The 24,663-nt window shown below is 38.8% G+C and overlaps 3 protein-coding genes across 3 annotated transcripts; 1 reads left to right on the top strand and 2 right to left on the bottom strand.

Moving 5' to 3' along the window:
* Window positions 1-608: 608 nt before the first annotated feature.
* LOC111340977 (NACHT, LRR and PYD domains-containing protein 3) lies at window positions 609-7,615 on the bottom strand. Its single transcript, XM_022947905.2, has 3 exons — window positions 7,362-7,615; window positions 4,228-4,970; window positions 609-3,607 (listed from the first exon to the last, which is right to left on the bottom strand). Exons 2-3 carry the CDS (start codon window positions 4,940-4,942, stop codon window positions 1,497-1,499), a joined length of 2,826 nt encoding a protein of 941 aa, XP_022803640.2. The 5' UTR covers window positions 4,943-4,970; window positions 7,362-7,615; the 3' UTR covers window positions 609-1,496.
* Window positions 7,616-9,951: 2,336 nt separating this feature from the next.
* LOC111327545 (uncharacterized) lies at window positions 9,952-17,097 on the bottom strand. The gene is made up of 4 exons (XM_022931756.2): window positions 16,685-17,097; window positions 14,975-15,222; window positions 12,210-12,666; window positions 9,952-11,212 (listed from the first exon to the last, which is right to left on the bottom strand). Exons 1-4 carry the CDS (start codon window positions 16,833-16,835, stop codon window positions 10,485-10,487), a joined length of 1,584 nt encoding a protein of 527 aa, XP_022787491.2. The 5' UTR covers window positions 16,836-17,097; the 3' UTR covers window positions 9,952-10,484.
* A 136-nt stretch (window positions 17,098-17,233) lies between these two features.
* LOC111327538 (uridine phosphorylase 1) lies at window positions 17,234-24,620 on the top strand. Its single transcript, XM_088740280.1, has 7 exons — window positions 17,234-17,395; window positions 19,351-19,500; window positions 19,940-20,098; window positions 20,875-20,989; window positions 21,749-21,819; window positions 23,226-23,355; window positions 23,705-24,620. The coding sequence occupies exons 2-7, from the start codon at window positions 19,366-19,368 to the stop codon at window positions 24,034-24,036; spliced, it is 942 nt and encodes a 313-aa protein (XP_088596406.1). The 5' UTR covers window positions 17,234-17,395; window positions 19,351-19,365; the 3' UTR covers window positions 24,037-24,620.
* The last annotated feature ends 43 nt before the right edge of the window (window positions 24,621-24,663 follow it).

Genomic DNA, 24,663 nt, shown 5'->3' with positions numbered 1-24,663 from the left:
GATGCTAAATAGTTCTTCACCGTTGTAAATAGGCCCACATAGATTTTTTAGCATAATTTTTGGCATAATTTGGAAAAAAGAACATACTTTTCACTCTATTTATCGAAGTAGCACTGTTAGCATAATCAGCATATTTTAAGTTTTTTAATCGAAGAGAATACTGTAACCAGACTCGTGACTTGTTTGGTCTCTAAGATTTATTATCTTTGGGCTCGGTCCATGGCTTAGTCTCTTTTCAAACTTTGCAATGTTTTGGGGGAAGAAGGTTACCACAATACTCTACTGAGTCATTCGTCGCGCAGAGGACTGGGCACACTAGCCCCACTCCCCATGGCTTTCACTACAGGAATAACAAAATGGCGTCGAAGCCGAAACGTGGTGCTAACATCGCACACCTTAACACATCAAGTAACTGCTTCTCGAGTGGAAGTTAGTGCAGCAGTTAATTGTGTTTGGTTAGAGCAGGGTTGTAACTCAAAAAAAGGAGGATTTAATGTTATATTGGCAATGAATATATTGTTTAGACCTATTTATCTTTCCTTTTTTGGAAAGCATACTTTGGGAAAAAGTAGCGTAATTTTCAAAAGCAAACATAGTTTTGAGCATAATCTGGAAATAATCGGTCGTTCTTTTTTTTTTTTTTTTCTTATTTCCTTTTTTTAAATAAAAGCTAATGGATAGGAGAGGACTCTTGTTGGCTTCTCAAGACTAACCACACCAGTAATCCTGGTAATTCCTATTGACAGGAGAGCCTATTTTTTTCGGTTTGCCGATGATAAGCCTCTTTCGGTTTGCCGACTGTAGCACCCCACTCTGCAATGGGCAAGCCTGGATATTGTGTTGCCTCGTTACGGTGTGGTGCGTTAAAAAATTAAGAGCTATTCAGACCACTAAGAAGTGCCATTCGATGTTTACATGGCGTCTAAAGCAAACACACACTCCGGTCGAAGAAAAGGGCTAATGGGAGAATACTTCACAAAGCAGGTCTGGCAGTACAAAAAAACAAACTTTTCAGAATATAGGGACAAAGCCAATTATATCAGGTTTGACGGCAAGAGTAGGTTTTACAGAAAGATTCTGCTTTGGCCGAGTTTTTCGTTGTTCTCCTCAATTCACGTGCGGAAACTCGACAGCAATTAGCTCGAGGATTTCTACTGGAAGACTTGAACCCCAAAAGAGTTACATTTATCAACAGGATACACCCTATTCAGTGTAATTCCGACATACTGTAGAACAATACAGTAATTCTTCTATGGAACCAAGGCTCATCTTGTTAAACGGAAGGCATAAAAACCAGCCTTGTTGTTAGGTGTGTTCGTTCCAGCGAGTCTAGGCTAGAAATACAACAGTCATTGCTATTACTATTGCCAGCGAAGTTGAACAGTGCAGTGAATGAATTCGAATTCGAAGCGCATTTAATCGAGTACATTTAAATGTTTGAACACTTTCTCAGTACCTTTCTGTCAGGAGCTCTACTTCTCAGCGAAGTTCTACCCCTAAAAATAGTCGATGTGGTAACGGTCAGGGTAAAGTTTCAGTAGATTAGCGAGATTCTCCTTGCCGACATCACTGATCTGATTGGAACTCAAATCCACTGCAGTTACCTTACATGTTGCTGTCTGCAAGGCTTGACAAAGACTGACCACACCGGCATCAGTGATCTGATTAAGACTCAGATCCAGTGTCTTCACCTTACAAGCAGCTTTTTGTAAAACTTGACATAGACAAACAACTCCGGCATCGGTGATCTGATTGTAACTCAAATTGAGTCTGGTTATGCCACACGTTTCTGTCTGTAACGCTTGACACAGGCTGTCAACACCAGTATCTGTGATCTGATTACCACTCAGAACCAGTTTTGGTAACTTCCTTGTAGCTGTCTGTAATGCTTGACATAGACTGGCAACACCGTCATCAGTGATTTGATTACCACTCAGATCCAGTGCGCTCGCTCTGCATGCTGCGTTCTGCTGCTCACAGATTAAATGATTTCTCCCCGACTCTTCGTCATCATTCAATGCACTCATAACATCTAGCAAAAAAGACACTGAAGTGCAACCCGTATCAGTCACATTCCTGAAAACAATCGTGCCTTTACGATCACAGAATTCATAGTAGCGCTTCTCTACGATACTTTTGGCAAACTGTTTGTCCTCGTACTCCATCAGACAATAAACTGTTAGAAGCTTCCTCCTAAAAAAGTATTCAGTACTGAATCCATCAAGTATTCGTTCCATAAATACGTTGTCTTTCTGCTTTGACAGAATACCGGACATGTATTGCAGTACAACTGATGAAACATCTCCAGGGGGAATTTCTTTCCTCTTCACAAACCAACGAGCAGCTAGATACTCTTGGAGAGTCAAGTGGGTGAAGCAAAAATATTTCGTCGTTTCAAAACAAGATTTTCTGAAAGGAGGACCGCAGTGAAGAAGACCACTTGCGCTCAAACTTTCAACTTCTTGTGGGCTGAACATTTTCACATCCTCTTTCGTAAATAGAAACCTCTTCTCCAAGAGCAACTGAGCAGCTAATTCCGATAATTTATCCAAGGTTTCCTCGTGGGAGAGTCTCTTGTTTTTGTTGTGCTTTCGCACAAACATGTTGACCACTTCAAAGTAAAGGTCACTTGTTTTCACAGGGAGGGCTTTAGTGTTCGTTGATTCCGTTAGAATGTAATCAAAGTAGTAACACATCAGAAAACAAAGCACAGGAATGTGGGCAAAGCTGACGAGATTGGCATTCTTTGTGATGTGGTCGGTCACTGTGCTTTTGAATCTCTCGTTATCTCTGAAATACTTCTCAATGTATTCCTTCACCTGCGGTTCAAAAAATCCTGTAATTTCAACGTATCTATCAAATCTAATTTCGTCTTTTATTTTGTCAGATTCATCGGGCCTTGACGTTACCATGACAACGGAACCTCTCAAGATTTTTCCTTTGATGAGTTTGGCACACACTGCCGCTACTGGCATTTTCTCTCGGGCGTTGTTGGGAAATCCTTCCTCTGAATCACTAGCGATGAAATCTTGCTGTGAATACTCGTCGTACCCGTCGATGACAATCAAAACTTCCTCCGGATGATTAATCATGTATTCAAATAAGGAATTGTCAATATTTGAGTGGTCATCTAGCACTGACGATCGGTTTAGGATTCCTCTCAAGCTGGCTGGACTATCTTTAAGTAAATTCAGCTGACGAAAAGTCAGCAAGTATGCAAACTTGAAGTCGGGGACGTTTGTTCCCGGTAGTAACTGAAATAATTTGCCGTCGGCCCAATCTCTGATCAACTTCTGGCAAAACAGAGTTTTACCGATGCCGGCCTTTCCAGTGAGAAGAACAGATTGTGGATTTTTCTCATTGCCATCGGTTGAAATGAATATTTCTCGGCAATGCTTGACTGGTCTTCCACTCACTTGACCGTACTGGCGAAGGTGTGCCTCCCTTCCCGTATCATGGTCTTCAACGGGTTTTCTTCCATGTTGAATGAGAATATTAGTGAAAATGTCATCCGTCCTCACTTTTGTCTCGGTTTCAGAAGCGTTACGGCAAAATTCAGTTTGGCTTTTTATTGATTCCTTCAAAGCGTCGGTATATGCTGTTACAGCTGAAAGGAGAACCGAGAACCTGTCTTAACTTTGATTAACAAATTAAAAGTGACTGTTGTGTTCCGACCGTTCAGGTGAGAGTAGTCCATCAAGTCACTTGGCTCTCAGTGATGACGATTTCCATGAAAGTGGTGGAAACGTCACTCGCTGCTGTTGAACAACAATCCTTATTAGGACTACTCTCACCCAAACGATCAGATTACATTTTATAATCATTATTGACTGGATTTGTTCTGGACGATTAGATATTGAATCGCTTGCTAATTCGTCACTTCTGACACAAAGGGTACAAATCTCGCTAAATTTTGTACGGTTTGAATCCGTCCTCTAACTTCTGAAAAAGCAGAGCAAGTCGGAGAATTGAGGCGCTCTCTTTGATTACTGTTGTTAGGCTAGCATTAAATTCGGAATTTTTGAAAGATGAACACACAAATAGTGCCCCCCTCCCCGAAACTTTCAGTTTGCAAAGATATGATTTTAGCAGGACTCTTTTGAGACATGAACACCGTGATCATATAGTCGTCATTTACCCCCAGGAATTTAAACCTGTCGATCCTCCTTTTGCTTAATTTTTAAAGTAGATCGAAATCCTCTCCTCCAAATTTACCCTTGCCCATACCTTCAGCTCCTATTTTCCCTTCGGAATTCGCCCTGGCCGCCTTCAATTCGTCCAACTTCCTTCCAAACTGAGAAACATCTTCCATCAATTTATCCAATTTTTCATTTGTGTTGAGTTCATCGTGAACACATTGTTTAAGAAGCTCTTTGTAGTGCTCCCCAAAATCGCTGTCAATGCATTCCTTTTTCAAGCCATCAATAGCACATTGGTAACCTTCTCCACCTATTCTCACCAGTGCACCCTGGATGTCCTTCCAGTACTGATTGAACGTTGCTTCGTCAATTGCAGCCTGACTAGCATGACTTTGAACGGTGTTCCTGTAGCACTTGATGCGAGCGATGTCTGCCTCAAGGGATGTGTCATCTGCAGGAGGAAGCGTATCCCAGCCAGTAGCTGGAGGATTAAAACCACAAAGATTTCTCAGCAGAACCATTAGGGTACTGATGTCCAAATACTGTAATGAAACTGAAGATTTGACGGTGGGATACAGTTTCTCCCATTGCAAACAACTAAGAACTCTCTTCTTTCGAAGTGTTTGCAGAATGGAATGCACTAAAGGACTTGACAAAACTGTGTCCAAATTTCCTGGTGGACGCTTCTCGTCGAATATCTTTCTCAGGACATGTGATCCAACATCCACCAGAAGCTTGCACAGCCGACAATAGTTAGTTGTCTCTTTCGAGGAATGAAACGAAAGCTCCAATGCAGAGGCCATTAGGGAGGACTAATTTCTAATATGGGCACTGGAAGATGTAAAAATAAACAACCTGTAATTTGGTACAATGTATATATGAAGTTCATATATTTTGAACTGCGGTATTAAATACGTATGATGCACGATCCTCGCAGTAGAGAACGCTATTTATGCAATAGCGAAAATCAGACCTGAAAAAAATCAGGCCTGTACGGGTTTCGAACCACTGACCTCTGCGATACTAGTGCAGCGCTCTACCAATTGAGCTAACAAGCCAACTGGGAACAGGCCGTTAAGTTGATTCGTAATGAACCCGTGATGATATATCAGATACAATGTATGTATGAAGTTCATATATACATTGGTCAGTGGTTTATATATACATTGGTCATATATACATTGGTCAGTGGTTCGAATCCCGTACAGGCCTGATTTTTTTCAGGCCTGTACGGGATTCGAGAGGAACCCATATTGAATCTCGAGAGGAACCCATATTGAATCTCGAGAGGAACCCATATTGAATCTTCTAACCCCTGTCAGTTTATATGATAAGCTAAATATCGCGGCGTGCATTTTGTTGGTAACAGTCGGTTTTGCTACATTTGGAGTTCGCTATGTTCCCTTGGAGTTCCCTACATGTTAGCTACATTGAACTTCGAGTTCGCTATATAGCAAATTAAACCCAGTTCACTGCAAACGTTTAACTTCACAACTCGTGTAACAGACGTACCACGATTCGCCCGGGAACAATATTGATAGCGGCCTTTTCTGAATAATAATAGGGACTTTAAGCAAACCACGACGGCGACGGCAACGAGAACGTGGAAAAACAATAGATCTACTTAGCAGAACAATAGCCCAGCACATGCGTTTTAAAACTTCGGTACATTTCTTAGCCGTCCTATGCAAAACGACAACGTGATATCACCAAAATTTTCGTCGTCTGCGAAGCGAAACCGCGGCGGCAAATTTTTTTAATTTACAGTTGGAAGTCAACGCTAGTTTTATGCATTATGTTGAGTTTGAGGTCTGGCGCCCTATGAGACGGTAAACGCATGCAGCCATTTTCGAAATTATAACTAAAAGTAGAAACTCATTTTTTAATCGAGGTCTTCCGTGCCGTTGCCGTCCTGACTACTTAAAGTTCCTAATGTCTCACGATTTTATTTATGAACTAGATTTGTACCTGGAGTAAGAGTAAGTGAAGCGAAAGTGTAGTGGACTTAATGAACGTAGCGAATTCAGCATGTAGCGAAACCGGCATAAATCAGTTTGATTGGTTCTCCCTTGGGCAGACAGACGCATAGTTGACGTCACCATCGACAAATGTTTACTTTTTTTTATCATATAAAACAAATAGATTCTATGTTGCTGTGGCTCTGTACAGAAACAGAATACAGAAGAAGTCAAAATTACGGCGTTGATTCTATCCCTATGAAGAGTCGGTATTCTGGGTCGTACAAATTGAGTAATAGTTAGCAGCAGGAGACTATAAACTGCTTATAATCTCTTGTCAGCAGTTACAACGGTTTGTTTGAAGTCATCCTCCGATGTAAACCGCGCGCGACAACCTGAACCGTGATAAATTTCTGTCATGTATTGTGCAATTTGATTGGTTGATTCCTGACCAATTACGATACTCGTTAAACGGTCTATCAATTTCATTACTCTGTTTAACTTTTTTCGATCGAGAACAGCTTAAGAGCACTACATCCTTTTTGATATCTCGGAAACAACTAAATTATTGAAAAAAAAAAAAAAAAAAAAGTGAAATAAAGCCACGGTACGTATTTCTCGGGAGATTTGGTGTTCTAACCGGAAGACCGGGAGATTTGATGAAAAACTTTGAGACCCCTGCGAAAACCGGGAGAGTTGGCAGGAATGCGAGTAGGTGTAATTGAATCATGCCAAAATGTTTTAAAATGAGACCCAATTCGACTCAGTGCACATCAGTCATCCAGTAACAGCTCGACGACCTAAAAGAAACTATTTCTTGAATAACGACTTATTCCACCGTGTAAAATCCGTTATAAGAATATTTTCTTTCATCCATTTCATCATATCTTCTAGTGATAATTGAAAACATGGTCTGACAGCACAAACATTTTCGTCGTTGGAAATTTTAAATGATTCCGATCCGATTGTGTTCCACTAAAAACTAAGTTGCGCGATTGTCTTCGAATATTTTAGAAAAAAGAAAGGCATAAATCATTTCAGTCTAGCTTTCACTGTGTCCAAAAAATTAGTCCAAAACAATCGACGACTATACTGTCGCGAAGACTATCCTAAGCCTCAATTATTACTTTCCTCACCGAAAGCAGAAATTTCGAGACGGACTCACAATACTACACAATTACAAGAAGAAAATTAATCAAAGCCTATCTAGGAGGATTTAGGAGAAAAAATAACGCTCTGAAAAAAATTGGACCACAATTCCTACCTCAGATAGCTGCCTTTCGGTCGAGAACTCGAAAGATCGGTGGTCTTGTGCACATGTAAACAGTGACTGATATTCTTCAGTTGTGATCTACTTCAGTGATCTCACCAAACACTTGGACAATCAAACCGTTAGCGGTTGATTGTTAAAATTTGCTGATCGTTCCTTTAAACAAATTAATTGGCCCTGTTATGCTTATGAAAGTAGAGTCAATAACCGAATGAAGCAGACAGTCTGAATTATTTATGCCGCTTTCGAAAGCCCAACCCTCTGCCCTTCGCTTTAAATAGCTTCTGACGTTATCAATATATTGCATCAAACCGGTTTGCGATATTTCGAGTAAAACATTGAATCATTCTAATCTTAAGCCAAAGTGGCGCTTCTTCCTGAGATCATTATAGTTGTGACAAGTAATAAAAGAATGAAAAAAAAAAAAAAAAAAAAAGAATACATGTATCTGTTAAACTTAGGAACAGATCATCAGCCATTGATCGACCGTGACCTGCATATTCCATATTTATAAGTGTCAATTCATTTATATGACTTTGCATGGTCCTTTCTTGGATCACGCAATCTAGCTGGATTCACTACTGAAGACGGACCATTTTATCCTAAAGGAGGAGGGTCGCGTTTTGGGGCAAAGTTTCAAAGGGTAGGTGTATAGCTGCCTTGATACAGCTCGCTGTTGTCGAATTTGTCCCTATACTGTTGGCAATTTTTTATTTCGCTTTCGAAAACCCGAATTATAACCCCCCGCAGGCTCTGCAATTGATAATTACGAGTGACTGAATCAAGATAAGAGCATAGCTAGGGACACATTTTGCCAATTTTTTGTCCTCGCTAAGATGTAAACGCTTTATGTTACCCCTCACTTTTTTTTTTATCTCAGCAACAACCTGAACAACAATTTCAGCAAAATCTTGAATTTTAAAACTTTCTCTGTCGCAGCCTGAAACAGAAAAGCATAGACGCGAACATTAAGTCAAATGACACAAACAGAATTTACTAAGGCGTGGCACTTCCCTTTCGAAACCCTTTACTTTCGCCCCTCCCTTAAAAAGTCCCTGTCTCTGAGGCTGAATAATTCGTAAATTAGGTTATTTAAATTAAGATAATAAAAAAAAAACACGCTCACTTCCAATGATACGATTAAATCAAGTCGATGTTCTTTTAATTTCCTTAAATTATTTCAATTCTAGACGAGTCAAGACGTGGAGTGAAATCTTTAATTCGGAATGCATCGGACCTTTAAAGAAGCCGTCGGAGATCAAATAAATATTCTTTCAATATCTTCGTTCACTTTACGGGGTCTGTTCGAATTCTCGGCCGGCCAAAACTGATCCCTTAAATTTCTCCGAACTGCATGTTTCAATTACTATCCCAACACGAAAGATGACAACAAACTTATCAACTGAACGACTTCCACTGTGGTTCAATAAACTAATTTTCAAGGCAACACAAGAGACGAACCGGAGAATTATCAATGAGACCATACGAGAGAAAGGTCAGTAATCAAGCTGAGCCATGTCTCTCAGGTTTAGTTTACCGAATGAACCGTTCTTAATCTTAGCCATGAATAAAGGCTGATAGCTTCGAAAGAAACTGTTTGGGGCTGCGTCGGTGGGGGTAACGAAATAATTTGGAAATATCAACAAAGTTGAAATGGTAAATTGGCCACCGTAACGATTACAGAAGCTGACGTTTCGAGCGTTAGCCCTTCGTCGGAGCGAATAGAGGAATTGTGGGTTGTGTGTGCTTTTAAAAGCAGAAAATGGAGCTACGTTATTGGTGGGAACATGGCAACGAGAAAAACAAGAATAGATTAGTGGAATGAAAAGCGTTCGTTGATCCCTGTGGGGCTTTTCATTCCACTAATTTATTCTTGTTTTTCTCGTTACCATGTTCCCACCAATAACGTAGCTCCATTTTCTGCCTTAAAAGCACACACAACCCCCAACTTCCTCTATTCGCTCCGGCGAAGGGCTAACGCTCGAAACGTCAGCTTTTGTAATCGTTACGGTGGCCAATTTACCATTTCAACTTTGTTGATATATCCAAATTAATCTTAGCCAGTCTTTTTAATGTCTCCGCTGTGTTTATTTCAATTTGTGAAAGGCACCTTTTCGGCACAATTTCTTCAGTTTAAACTGAACGATATTGTAATATTTCAATCAACTATCTGAAATTTGCGCTGGTGCTAGAAATCTCCTAAAGTAAGACGCTCCAGTTCCCTCTAACGGGTACATGTGAACAGTATTCAAGTTAACTAATTTTTTAAGAAGTGCAGCAAAACCCCGCTGACTGGAAACCCCCCTCCCTCTCCACACACACCAAAAAGGATGCCATTTTCCTTAGAGTTAACGCCATTTTAGCGGTCGTTTATTAAAAAATTGACTCGTACTCGGTTAACTCGAACTCCCTTGACTCAAATATAGCCTGATAATTCGAACTTTACGTAAAAGCGTCGGCCGGTAAACGTGTAAGTGTCAGATTATAGCTGATTGACATGTTCCAATGTTTGATTGGGATTGATACGACCCTGATATAACACTTACGGACACGCAATACAGCTAGCTAAACTTTCCAAATAAACTCTCTAATAAACACGCTTTAATAAAACAAAGTAAATGTGCCAAAAGGGCTTCTGATTGTGCAAAAATAGTAAAAAAAAAAAAAAAAAAAAAAAACAGGATTCCTCAGTAATCACTAACATGATTGCTGAAATTCAGCACCAATCTCGGTAACTCGTACCCACGCTAACTTGGAATACTTTTCGTTTGGGAGTTCGAGGTAGTGGGGTTATACTGTTGTACCATTATTCGAGTCCTCTAGATGAAGTCAAAACGTTGTAAGAAAAAAAAAAGTGGCAAACCAGACAAACCTTTTGGTGTCTTATGTGATCTGTGACTGTTGTCCAGACCCACGGAATCTATTCGTTTTATATGATAAAAAAAAAGAAAGCAAATGTGGATAACGGTGATGTCATTCATGCGTCTGTCCTCCAATACGTCACGACTAAAGAACCAATCAAAATACGTTTAATAGTTTAATGTGCTTTTTTAGACAGAATATTCATCTACAAGGCGATTAGTTCATGGAGGAATAGGCACTTTCCTCACTTCCTCACTACGAATCGTCGACAAAATGCTGTTGCACATGATCCTCGAATTTTCTTTGACCATAGCTTTCAGGGAAAAAGCGCTCACACATTGGGCATATTTTTCCGACTACAGGAGTTGCCCCAATGAAATCCTCCTCATCAATAACTTCAATATCACTCTCTCCAGTCCCCGTGTTTTCGGACAAAACCGTTCCCATGGGAACTGCCCTTCCTTCGGCTCCGTTTGAAGAAGACTCTGAGATAGGAGATAAAAACTTTTCTGTATTCAACCTTCGGCCAAAGCCGCCAGTTGCTCCAGTTTCATCTTGAACTGTTAGTCTGTGGTATTCCGATGCTTCTTGAACGGGAATGCTTAGAGGGGCATCTTCGGCTATTAACCGTTCAAAGTTTCCTACTTCTTCGATTCGCTGCCGCTGAGTGAACGAAGTCTCTCCTTCCACCGGCCATCTAGTTCGGCTTTCTGTCGGATATCCCGACGATTCAGCTCCGACTGGCCTGGCTTGCGATTCTCTGATTAATTTTAGAAAATCTTCAGTTGTTTTCTCCGTAAGCTCTGCCAGCTTTTGCAAGCTATTATCATGTGATTTCAAGTGTTCTCGAACCTTTTTCATTTCCGCAACTTGTTGTTGGGCCGTAGACAAAATGGTCTCTGTTCGCTTCTGAACTACGGTACCTGTTTTTGTTGGCAGGGCTATTCTCTTTGCGGCCGGAGCTTCTTCTGGTTTTGAGACTTCTAGACATGAAAGAAGACATAAAAAAATTAGACAATGTATCGTAAGTATCCCTCCCTTACTTTTCCCTATTAAACTAAATAAGAACAATTCAAGTTGGGAGAGTCTGATTGAAAGAGAAACTGGATGAAGTCAAAGTCGAGCAAACCTGCCAAATGAGTCGACAAAAACCACAAACAAAACAGAAAAGATGAGGATAATACGTAGCCATGTGCCTGCTGTTGTAGAGTTGTAGAGTGTTGTAATAAAAAAAAGCAATGTGATGTAAAATGTAAGGGGGTTACTGAAAAGCTCTTGCCGATGCCAAAATTGTGACGAAACGAGGACTTGGTTAGAACAGAGTTTGTGCACTGGTTAATTGAAAGGCCAGGGACAGGGCAGGAAATTAATAGATTTAAGTACATGTCTTAAATGTACTGTACATCAAATGCATTTTTAAACAGAATTTAGCCGCTACGTACGTTCTGCGTACCTAGCACGATGGGATCCGAAGGTAGAAGGTTCGAGTCCTGGCCATCTCAACAATTTTTTTGTCTTTTTTCATTTCTTTCTCCTTGGTTTTAAGGATATGTTAGATTTGTTCAGAGTAAGACGCATATAAGAGAACGTTTGACGCGCTTATGTTCATTCGATAACAAGTCAAAATGCAGAGGTGAGACCCTCAACAAACACAAAACTAAAAATGAAGTTGAAGAAACCCGATCAGATTTGTTCAATGATGGCCACAGTCGGAGCTGAACCAGATTACACGAGTCGAGACAAATCACAAGATATGTTGATAGTCCGGCATTTTGAAAACCGTCAGTGGCTTGGGGGAAGGTTTACGGACCGTAACATGGTTGCTTTCGCCTTTCTTAATGGGAAGCGTAAGCATGATACAAACACACTAAAAGAAGAAAATTTGAAAAATTAATTGCCCCGCTCTGCTTCTATCTCTTGATCTACTCTTCCCTTTTATTGATAAGTTTCAGATAAAAAATAAAAACTTAACAACCGTACCTTTAGTCACCCCTCCGGCTTCTCTTTCGTTCCTCTGTTCCCTAGCTCGTAGTTCTTTATTTTGAACCATTACTTCCTTAAATATCTTGTAAAACCGATTTAGTTCCTGCGCCTGATCCTCAATTTTCTGTTTAAGTAATATAACCTCCGCTTCAAGTTTTTTTCTTTTTCCTTCTGACTGTTCGTATCCCACTACACGAGATGCCACTGTTTCGGTTTGGTTCGCGTTATTTTCTGTAACTTTTTCTTGTATTGTGATAGTTAAATTTCCATCCGACTTTTCTTCTATCCACTTTTTCAGATTATCCCTCTCTACTAAAATAATGAATTGTTGATCAATTTCTTCTGCAATTTCTAGACCCATTGCTTTCAACTCCACGACTAAATCTGTATATTTTTTTCCTTCTTGCGTTTCTTTCCTCTCTGAGGTTGGCCCGGACTGAGCGCCACCTTTCCCCTATAAAATGAGTTAAAGAAATGAATAAACCTCAGGACTTACAGACAAAGAGAAAATACAATATTTTCTACAGAAAATCTAGTTTTTCTCGATAGGCGAGTGAAACACTCATTTGTTTATCAATTAAGCATCTAGCTAGTCTGCAAAGTAAATGGGTACATAAGCCAAATATAACAGATTTCCAGAAGAGGGCGTTTTGATAGTAATCCCCTTATCCTGGCAAAAATTATGAAACGTTTTCAATCCATTCGTCTTCTACTTGTAGAAAATGAGATTACAATTAAGACTGATATTGAACAAGTCACATTTAACTTTCCTTCATAGCTTCTAGTTGATAATCATCAAAGACCTAAAAACAGACATACCAAACAGACAGACCTATAGACATGCCATTAGATAGACCTATGGATAGAGGGGCTGTCAGACAGACCCTCAGATGGGCATGCCATCAGAAAGACCTACAGACAGGGTGCTGTCAGACAGAAGTACATGGGTAGGTATGTTGTCAGACAGACCTACATGCAGTCAAACAAACCCTGACTGAAATGCAGTCAGAAAGACCCGCAGACAGACTTACTCCCAGACAGCTCTATAAACAGACATGCAGTTATACCAACCTACAGAAAGGTCACACAAACCTACTGACAAACAAGCAAACATATAGAACTTGAAAGGTATACATTTGCATTGACTGAAGGATAGATATATGCAGTCAGATTGACCGACAGATACATATGCAGTCAGACAGAATCAAAGATAGACATACAGTCAGATAGAACTCCGGAAAAACATGACATTGGACAACTAGATACTCAAGCAGTCAAAGAGACATCAAGTAGCCAGAAATTAGGAGAAGATAACAGGCATGCAAACTGACAAGCTAAAAACATACACATTGAAAAACATTCAAACAGTAACTAAGTCATATAGATCTTAGGCAGGCTAAGAGTGTCAAACTGACAGCCACAACGGCAACATGTATGGTTGTGAAAATCTAGCAACACAATCAAGAGACCCAGATTCAAAATTCAAACAAACAACAGAAAACACAAAATCAGATAAATTGAGTGATTGATTAGTAAAGAGAGGGATACTGTATTTATCCGTGTTTATGTCGACCCTTTATGACCGAAAATTCAGCCCAAAAAATTACCCTCGACTTATACACGGATCATAGACAAAGACCTGACTCAAGCAATCCAATAAATTAGCACAACAATTGCCTGAAGTCCGTTAGGAAAACCGAGTTCACAAAACCAGTTCTAATTGTGTTCGAGTTTCGTCAGTTTTCAGCGCGTTCTTCCTCGACGAAAAAGTTTGAAATAATAAATTTTACGTGGCTTAAACAGAAAACTAGTGGGGCTGATTTCTACTGTATCTTCTGATGTGTAGAGCAGACATTTTTCCTTACAGCTTCGCTGCTGTTTTCGGTGCTGAATTCTCGTTTTCATCGAACAATTACAGTAGCGTAGTGACCTGGCAAATGCTGTTTCTCGCGCAGTCTTGTTTGTTACGCGCGTGGACCAATTATGTTGTTATGTAGTTTCCAAGATGGCGGTGTTTTCATCGAGCGATCCTTCGAAGCTCTTCGGTGTTCCTTCGGTCCACTAAATCTTATTTCAAAAGGTTACTTAAATGAATGAAGATTTCATTATGGTAAATTACTTCTCCAGTAAATCGAAGTGCTCGTATATGCTTAAATCATGAATCGTGGTGATGTAAAAAAGTGCTACTAAACTTCACAGCACACGGTTACATTTTGCTCTGCAGTTTTTCTTTAATTCACAGTGTTTTCAATACATTCTCAGAAATAAGAGATCGGCCATTTGGGAAATTTCTATCGGTATGAATTTTTCTTTACGAGAAATTATGAAAAATCCGATTTCTGACCTTGAAAATGGGGGGTCAGCTTATACACAGGGTCGACTTATACACGGATAAATACCTGAGGTGGATCCAGGAATTTTTGATTGGGGGGGGGGGTCCAAACTTTGGTTCAGAAAGGACTGTTGGACTCTTTTGAGGCAAATTACTTCTCCCCCACACCCCCTCCCACCAGTCGCGGTTGCACGTTAAAATTCCTTGGCTGCTTACCGTTTACTTGGATTCATTAAAAAAATCAGCCAGTTAAAAAGTGATATACAATCCTGTCGATGTAAGAGTTTCAGTCTCAAAGTTGTAAGCATCAGCTCTGGTAGGGGGGGTTTGGACCCCTCCTGGATCCGCCACTGAATACGGTACATTTACAGGTAGCCTCTGGTTTCTGAAGATGATGAGTGCGACAATAGATTCTATTAAAATTACACACCTTTGTGATGCATTTTTCTGTTTCTTTCTGAGAAAGCTGTAATTCTTGAATTATCTTCTTTAGTTTTTCATTCTCTCCAAATTTTTCTTCAAAAGCAAGATAGCTGTTATGTAAATGATTCAGTAGAGCATCTCTTTCTTGATACAACTGTTCATGAGATCCTTTTCTTTCTTTCTGTTTTAACTTTGTGGTTAGCTCAGATACCTTTGCCTCAGCCACATGTAAACGCTTCTCCACACTTCGAAATGCTGATGAGGAGGTATTTGGAAAAGAAAAGACATTTAAAAGTTAAAATTGTGATAGAATAAAAATATTATCAAACTGAGTGAAGTGTGAAATCAAAAGGGTTGGGGCAAATAAACTTGAAAGGTAGCATAACTCAATGAAAAAACTTTTGGATTAAAATACATGCAAGTCAGTACCACACACCAATAAAAAATAATTTAACACCCAATCTAGGCAAACCAAACTTACCAAAAGACACAAGATGGCTAAATTCTCACTGAAAAAACTTCTTGATTTAAACTTCTTCAGCAAGCCTGGACCCAGACTTATTTTTCTATTTTTAATAATATCAATAACACATTTCTATTTACTCTATGATATGGAGAGCAATAACTAAAATAGGGATAAGTTGTCATATTGACCAGGACCTTATAGACAGCTGTTTGAATATATCACATATAGGCATCAAATACCCTGTAGATTATGCATGATGATGTTATTTGCTGAAAATTTGCCCCCAAGCCTTGTTTGTTACCTTTGTGTTTTCATCATGGTGTTCTTTTGATCTAAGTGTTCTGTGAATACTTTCAATTAAAACTAAAATCCACACCATGAAAGCAATGCTTGGGGGTGAAATAGGATCTCCCTTCATAAAAATTTAACTGAATTTGTGATGATCATGCATATTGGCCAACTGTCATATGAGAAATCGCTAAGTATTGCTTTGAATCAGTTGTTAATAATGTTGGGCATTTTTGGAATGCTTTTAACCATGCATGGTTCAGAACTATCCCAACTTTCTTTCAGGTGGAAATCTGTTTGATCAAGCTAACCTTTGAGTTCATATGATTCATTTAAAGGTTTCCTCTAGGCAGTGGTGTTTTATTACAGAATTAACAAATAAAAGCAAACTCAGCAAATTATCAAAACTTCATTTGGTCAGCCACTCATTAACATGTGTGTCTGTATATGATCACATTACCCAGATATACAGAAACCACCTCAGCATTTCATTTCTAAAATCTTCAATTGGAAATTTGCCACTAACCACAGTACAAGGAAAATTTGTGGCAAGCCAATACTCAATTGGATCAGTTGCAATTTCTACACATATCCAGCACAGGGAAGGAAGTGAAAGCTTCAAAAGCTAATCACTACTAGTTGAAATATCAAATGATACCCAAGTAAGTGCTTGTCATGCAGTCCAGTTGTCAATCTCTTCGGAGGTAACTCCATTCTGAAGGAATTCGTGGTTTGCTATCTGTTTCCTTCAATGTTAGGACAGCTCAATTCAGGGGACTGTGACTTCTCAGTAATGTATGAGTTGTGATCATTTCCTCAAGCCACAGTAATCCCATTTCAATCTTACAAACCCCTCCTCTCTGCACCTCGTTTAGTTTATACTGCCAAGTTAACGAACATCATTGTCTTGCGTGATGGCCCCCCTTTGCAAGACTAATAAATGTAAATATAAGACAAAAATACCTTTCCTTAGAGCAGCATATGCCTCTCTCGGCACAGGTCCACTTTCGTTACTGTAGTCTTCAAATCTGGAGTAATCAAATACATCTTCCTCCTCGGAAGTTTCACTGCGAGGCGATGAAGGCCCTTTTTTGCCAACTACCTTCCTTTCCATGAATTGCTAAAAGTTTGAAAACCTTGAGAATAACCACGTTAGGTGGTTTTTACTCCTTCTGTGTTCCAAATTAGTCCTTGACGTGGCCGTGGGAAGATAGAAAACGAATTTGAAAATTACGTAAGGCTCAAATTGAGAACCTTCTCGTCTCAAAGAACATAAGAACGAAAAGAACCCTGGGTCAGAGTCAGGCGTATGAAACCCTGATGAAACGGGTCTCAGAATGTCCCTTTTTACACATCGATGCAACAGTTTTAATCACTTCCGTTTTGAAACGAAAATGAAACATGCGTTTGCAATGAAGCTTTCGGGGCTTTCGGGAGATTGACATGACGTGCGCGAAGAACTGGGTGCTAGGTGATTGTGCTGAGATCAGCAAGTGGGAGTCCGAAGTCTCCAGACTGATTCATGTTAATATACTTCCCGCAAGATTAGTACTTCCTTAGAAATCGATCTGCAACAGCGATTACAAATAAACAGAACTTAGCCGAAGTAATTGCGGTACAGGAGTTCCATGAGAACAAATCGTTGCGACCATCGGAAGACCAATAAAATCAAAGGTAAGTTTGTCTCCAAATCTTTAACGATTTGGAGTACGTTGCAGCGAGTACAGTTGTTAATGTAAACTCCATAGAAAAAACAGGAAAATACCCAAAGGTCACAATCAGGTCAGCATTATTTCAACTATCTGAATAAATACGTATCAGTCCAGGGGGCCTAAATATAAGTTGCAATGATCAGATTTTAAGCACAGGCGATATGACAAGACTTTCAAGACGTGAAATGTGTGTTATTTCAGATGTACGCGTTTTGATTTGCATTCACAACACAATGGATGCTGTTGTGATTCAACTAGATGTTTACATGCAATGGTGACCTTGTGTTCTTAAGTTTTATTGCACGTTGTTTGCCTTGCGTATTTGGTTACTGAATCGGAGTGCGTGGAAGCAAAACTACGTACTATGTACCTATTCATGAACTAAACCAGCTCAACGAAATTACGCGAAGGGCGTTTTAGGGGGCGTATCAAAATTATTTGTCTACATCTGAATGAGCTATTCTGTAGGAAAGCCGCGATCCCAAAGGAAACATATTTGATCATTGTTTTCTTTTATCTGAGAACTGTATGGATAATGAAGTAGTACAAGTATTGGACTATACGAAGATCTTTTTGGGAACTGTCTTGAACTGGAAATTATAAGTAAAATGCAAAGTCAATCAATTTCTGAGTCTGTGAAATTCGATACCAATGTCAAGGCCCTTATTTGATAGCTTTCCATGCAAGCCGCTGTAAGACTGGGTTGAGTCTGTAAAGTTTAGACTTACTGTAGACTATCCATGAAGATAAGGGAATGAAAAGATTAAGATTTTGAGATGGCAAACTGTTAGTACATCAACATTAGAGCTCAGAGTGATTCAAATTTAAAACAATGCTGGACTTTAATGTTGTCTTTTGATTCAAGAACTAAAAGTGATTCTCAAAATCACTGGACTTTTAATCAATGTGTCAATATTGGTTGTTATAGTCAAGGAACTAATTGAGTTAGCAATTTGTAACATAGGATTAGGTGTTTTGAACTTGTACTAGTTTGAATCATTAATGTTGCGAAGTACAAGTTATCATTAATGACATAAAAGTTGCCACTTGAAATGCTTCATGATTTACAGCAGATTAATTGGATTGATTTATTTGTGGAACTGCCTCACTTTTATCACTTATATTCTATTTCTTGTAAAGCCAATGACAAGAAGAAAATTGTTTCCTCTATACAGCATCCACTTTCAAATAAAATTTGTAATATTGTTGCACAAATAGCTGAAAGACAGGTGACATAAATTTGAGCTTTTCAATATTTGCTGTAAGGCCCGGTTTAAATGTCGCATTTTACATGTGCCGAATCTAAATCATAAATTATGTTTAATTATATTTTACCCATAACACAACAGTTTTATGGTACATGACATGCGCAAAGAAAACTGGCTGGAAAGAATCGAACATCAGAATATGTATTCCATACCTTGTGCCACCAGACTTCATTTCGATTTCGTATCAATCGACGGCACGATCGGGGTCTTGGGACACGTGCTATGGCATTTCTTTGCGATAGGAAAAGCATAACAAGGGAACAAACATACAGAAGCCATCTTCTTCTTGCTAGCAGATGATGCACTGCCATCTGCATTTTAAGTCGCCATTTCCTGTTAGCGCAAATGGTGCTTGAGAGGTATAAACGCTGAAAACACAGAATATCCTCCTTATTTTTTGTCAGCCATATTTGCGTGGGACTTAGAGCGGAGTCTGGGAATGAAGCTGTCACTCGCACTCGACAATTAAATTCAGCACAATTAAATGCGACGTTTAAATCAAATGAGGAACTTTTTAAATTCAGGTCGACTTAAATTAGTATTAGATTCGGCGCATGTAAAATGTGACGTTTAAACCGGGTCTAAGCACAGTTTTAGATCTCACTGCTAAGTAGCATTCAACTAATAGCAGGTTATTTTAATTTAAAAGTGTCAGTTTGTGGAAATGGAACCCACCTCAAGAGACTTGCTATTTGTGAGAAACCCTCATTTAAAGGAGCTTGAAGATGATGTGCTCTTCCATATTGGAATAACAGCTGGTGATCATAAAAATCTCAAAAACTTGTTTGGTGATGTCAAGGTAATTTGATACTTCATTAGAATAAAAAATGTAAGCATGCTTGTATGCTAATCAATCACCAATAAAAAGCCTGGGAAATAAACAGTCAATGAGCTAGAAACTCATCTGGCACAGTTGTACATTAATTGGAAAGTACAACTGGACCAGGGTTGTAAGCCAAGGAGTTTCAAGATGTTTTCCATTTTTATTTTGTGTGGGTTTTGGAATCTCTTCACTTTTTATGTACATCTTGGTCTACTTTCTTGGAAAATTATATATAAACAAATCTTAAACAGTCAAATCAAGTTACTGATAACAGGCTGGTTTCTGGGGATATTATTCATAGATCCACAGTGATCTCCTATGTTTGTTTTTGATCTAAGAGTTTGTTGGTGCATCATCTAAAATGAAGGAGAAATAGAAAATAGTACCAGAGCTGTATAGTTTTTCTTTCTTATAGTTCGTCTGCATGGGAGGAAGTACAACTCGCATAAAACATTTTGCAAAGTTTATTCAGGGAGAACTTAAGGACCACTTAAAGGATGATAATGAGCCACTCAACATGTCCAAGTCTGATCGCTACGTGCTGTACAAAGTTGGACCTGTCCTGGCTGTAAATGTAAGTTCTTTGTTGTAATGTTTGTACAAGAGGATCCTTACCTGATTAACTGTTTGCTAGTGCAGAAGGAAACACCATTTTTTTGTACCAACACTCTTCCAGTCTCGACTCAGATACAGCAAGGGGTACAGTAGTTGTCACAAAATATTGTGCTACAAGAGGTGGTGACCCTAGCCCTCTGAAACTATTTATTATAAAATAATTATTCTTTATTTCAATCTGGTGTTTCATCATTGCTTTAATTCATACTTCATCAAGCACACATAATAGTTATGCACCAGTGTGCAAGTGCCTAAGTAGTGTGATATTATGATTTCTGAATTCTATAGTAAAACTCAAACTGGTTCAAAAAATTGAAAGTAACAATAAATTGAACCCTAACACATGTAATTGATTGTGTTCTTATTTTCTACTTTCAACATTTATTTTGTTTGAAGCATGTCAATTACATCAGGAACAAAATTCTAGTTTTCTCAAAATGGCAAAAACTTCAATTCTATCAAAAACTTAATGCCTGAAACACCAACATACCAACCAAGGCAAACAGGAGGCCAAGGGAAGGCTAACAATGCAATCCATACTCTGAACTTTTAAACAGACAGAATCCAGAATCCGAGCCAAAGATTTCAGACAACTGACAGTGCAATCCATCATATTTTTTAAATTTGCTAATGTGTATCTACCTAACTACCCCATCCTGCTTATTTTAGATTTGTAATGTGGTAAACAAGGCTACAGTTACTTACATGAACAATAAATATGTTCTTGATCTGCAGCATGGCATTGGAACTCCTTCTTTGGTGGTTATAATGCATGAAGTTTTTAAACTCCTTCACTATGCAGATGCCAAAGATGTGAAATTTTTCCGCATTGGCACATCAGGAGGCTTAGGTATTGATCATCAGTTACAATTATTGTGTCACATAATAAGTGCTTTTATCCCAGGAAAATCATTCATCAATAGTATCTTGTAAGTTTCCCATAGAGGGTAGACCTTAAGACCTCTAGGTCTGCTGTTAGTGACTTTGGGTGACTTTTTTTGGAGCAGGTCGAGCATCAGTCCAGATCCCAGAGTTAAGAATTGAACCAGACTTTTGAGTAATTTGATTAACAAATAATAATCTTCACTTGAGTCATTTGTGTAAGAAATAATAATATTCACTTGACACTCACCACCAATGACAAAAGTCCATTTTAACTCTTAGTAGGACATCATTTATATTATGAGGTTTAATTAGGTATAATGAGGTTAACTAAGCCCTCACTCATTCACTCACTCACTAACTCCATTCTGATCTATTGGACCATTAATTTATTCACTGAACGTGGATTAAATGTGTTATCCCCTACCTCTCCTGCAAGGTATTGCTCTGTCCTCATAGTTGTGCTATTGGCTGATCTGTTGAATATATCTGGAGGGGGGTGGGACAAAGTTAAGGCTGATATTTCTTTTGTTAAGATTAATTCACTCAGAATATCATAACGTGATTAGCAATTTCTGTTATTTGTTGCAAGTTAAAGTGAAATCAAAGCTTATGATAATACTAACACGTGGTAGGTAACTTCAGGGGGGGTTTATATTTATTTGGGTATCATTAGATATAACAGTGCGGATTAAAAATCATTCAACTTTTATCTGTTATCTCAAAGGTCTAGAACCTGGGACTGTTGTGATCACAAGAACAGCAGTTAATTCTCTTTTAGAACCATTCAGTGAGCAGGTATGACATCTACATAGTATTTGTTTCCTGGTTGGTGGGCAGATGTAAAAAAAGAGACTTCAGTTGTCAGTTGTAAGATCAAACGTTTAAAGGGATGTTGTTTTTCCTTTGGACTGATCTTTGTTCTGAAAAGATTACTATCATTATTATTAATTTAAATACAATATGGGCCGTAACTTGTAACACCTGTCACGGCTGAGCTCACTCTACGTTACTGGTGAAGATGTTGATTGCTGTAACGTTATACTATATATGCTATAAATCACACAGCTACAGCTGATATCTCCAATGTGAGGAGGGGGGCATTGGGGCCTATTAGAAACCGAAAAACGGTAGGAAAAAAATGTTCTAAAACTGAAAAAACCAAAACAAAAATCGATCAAAACCAAAAACCGCATGTAAAACTGTCAAAGCTAATACATTTTCACATCCTAGTGTATTAAAACCCTGATCGATCTGTTACAGTGGTGACAAGTGGAGCATATAGGGTAAACTGCACTAATCTCATTACAGTATTTGTGAATGCCATGGACTTGACATTCGTATCTTCTAGTACCTGCTTAAAATATAGGCTTTATTTCAGCTGTTCTCTTGAGGACCTCGAGCGCGGTCTCTGCAGACTCAGCAGCTGATCATGGAGCCCAGTTTAATTAGGGAAATTTGCACAAAATTGCGTTTAACGGCTATTTGAGATCAGTGAAGGCGCGTAATTGCCTCTCAGATTGAACCCAAATAGGTCAAATAGGAAAAACCGAAAAACGCATCTAATATCAAATCTGAAAACCCATTAGTATTTTTCGCAAAAACAGAAAACCAAATGCTAAAAAACAGAAAATTCGCAAACCACAATAAACATCAAAACTGAAAAACTGAAGTTTTTCAGCACAAAAAGTGAAAAACCGACCTAAAAAATAGCCAAAACCACAAAACTGAAAATCCCAATGCCCCCCTCTGTAAGGGCTGTTTCAAAAATAAGAGGCAGCCCTACCATATAAAGTATGCATCACCATTTGTTCAAATTAAAGTATTCTGGCCTGTTTAAGCACTACAAAATATTACAGTGATACCCTCCACCCATGGGTAATGGTAAATTGCTTGAGAAACAAGACAAAGTGGTATCAAGTATCTGTCCACGAAGATTAGTATACTGTTAAGAAAGCCCCCTCTCACCTTATGTTATGCAAATGGTCTTACGCTTTGGCAGCCTGATCATCTTGGCTCATCTTCTGTGCCTTAAATACTGCTCAAATCTTTGATGATTCTCAATCCTTCAGAAATCTCAATGGTGTGAATGTCTCCACTTAATTCACAGGGTGATCATTATGCAGGGAGCAATTATGGGAACATCTGTCAAACTATCTAAATACAGGAATCAGTTTATTAATTTTATCCAATGCCTATTGCAGGTGATCTTGGGTAAAGTGCAGAAGTTTCCATCAAATCTGGATGAAAAGTTACAAAAGCAAGTAATGGATTGTAGTGATGGTTTGCTGACAGCAGTTGGAGACACAATGTGTGCCCATGACTTCTATGAAGGTATGTCAAGGGCATAGCCGAAACAGGTAGGGTTATTGTAGGATACCTACAAACCCTCTGCTTTTACAACTTTCAAGGAATATGCCCTAGTGAGAGAGAAAATCTCATCACGGGTTAGCTTTTTCACCACAAAAATCATCTTAGCTTGCTATGTGGCAGGTGTGGAAGAAGAATGTAAGCTTGTAGGGCATACTCAAGAAAAAGGAAATGGTGGAAGGTGAAAAACAATCTCCCCCTCCGCGATATTAGCCTTTTTTAAACAAATTAACACTCTTTATTTGAGTGCTTGTTGTGCATAATATGACAATGTTAACTTTTCAATGAGCTCACTCCTACTGCTTCTCTTCAGGCCAAGGAAGACTGGATGGTGCCTTCTGTGACTACACACTTGAAGATAAACTCAAGTTCCTACAGAAGATCTATGATGCTGGTGTGCGCAACATAGAGATGGAAAGTGTTTGCTTTGCATCCATGTGTAATCGTGCTGGTGTCCCAGCGGCCATACTATGTGTTACACTATTGGACCGTCTCAAAGGGGATCAGGTGGAATTGACACCAAAGCAACATGAGGACTTTCAGATGAGGCCTCCCAGGCTTGTGGCCAGATTCATCAAGAAAATGTTAGCAGAGCAAAGCAACAGCTGCGAGTTTCATCCGAGGAAACGAAAAAAGGCTTACTAATCATTTCACAATCACATCATCCTTGATGATTTGAGTATCATGTTGCTGGGGTGACTTGAGATCACTTGTTAAGAATTTTTTGAAAGGCCTCCTTCAGTTAAGTGAATTTTATTGAAATGGGAAGCATAATAGAGAAGTAAGGAATTGTAAGGTGTGATGCATGTAATACACCTCTGCATAACAGAGGGATACATATCTTCATTAAGGGCTTAGTTATTTAACTAGAGAAGCACTAAAATTGCAGGTCAATTTTTTTGGCAATGGGGCAAGCCATATTCCCCTTGGAATAGTTCTTTGACTATATTTTTCTAGAGTATAATGTAATAATATATTTCTGATATTACTTATGACTGGTATTTTAATGTGAGGAGATAAATAAATATAGTTATTTAGTTATTTACACATTTTAATTAACTCAATGGACAAATTTATTTTCATTTAGGTTTGATAATGTAGATCATTGTTACTTGGTTGTAAATGCATTGTTTTCATATTGCAAGGATAGCTGTTTTTATAGAGTGTGGTTTGTATGGTGAATAAAAAGTACAAGGACTGAATAAAGCATGAAAAAAACAAGTAGAAAATGGTCTCCGAGATGAGTTCACATTTTGCATACTTAAAGCACTA

This window comes from Stylophora pistillata, chromosome 12 (genome assembly GCF_964205215.1).
Source record: "Stylophora pistillata chromosome 12, jaStyPist1.2, whole genome shotgun sequence".
Classification (NCBI taxonomy): domain Eukaryota; kingdom Metazoa; phylum Cnidaria; class Anthozoa; order Scleractinia; family Pocilloporidae; genus Stylophora; species Stylophora pistillata.
The sequence above is the reverse complement of the archived record's forward strand: the minus strand, read 5'-3'. Positions and strand labels throughout refer to the sequence as shown.

Bases quoted from the DNA above. Each gene is read 5' to 3' on its own strand.
- LOC111327538 (XM_088740280.1), top strand. From the start codon at position 19,366: ATGGAACCCACCTCAAGAGACTTGCTATTTGTGAGAAACCCTCATTTA. The intron at 19,501-19,939 runs GTAATTTGATAC...TCTTTCTTATAG, and splicing joins ACTTGTTTGGTGATGTCAAG to TTCGTCTGCATGGGAGGAAG. The intron at 20,099-20,874 runs GTAAGTTCTTTG...CTTGATCTGCAG, and splicing joins GACCTGTCCTGGCTGTAAAT to CATGGCATTGGAACTCCTTC.
- LOC111327545 (XM_022931756.2), bottom strand. From the start codon at position 16,835: ATGGAAAGGAAGGTAGTTGGCAAAAAAGGGCCTTCATCGCCTCGCAGT. The intron at 15,223-16,684 runs GTATTTTTGTCT...CCTCCTCATCAG, and splicing joins ATATGCTGCTCTAAGGAAAG to CATTTCGAAGTGTGGAGAAG. The intron at 12,667-14,974 runs GTGTGTAATTTT...CTCATTTTATAG, and splicing joins CAGAAAAATGCATCACAAAG to GGGAAAGGTGGCGCTCAGTC.
- LOC111340977 (XM_022947905.2), bottom strand. From the start codon at position 4,942: ATGGCCTCTGCATTGGAGCTTTCGTTTCATTCCTCGAAAGAGACAACT. The intron at 3,608-4,227 runs GTATGGGCAAGG...TTCTCCTTTCAG, and splicing joins AGGGAAAATAGGAGCTGAAG to CTGTAACAGCATATACCGAC.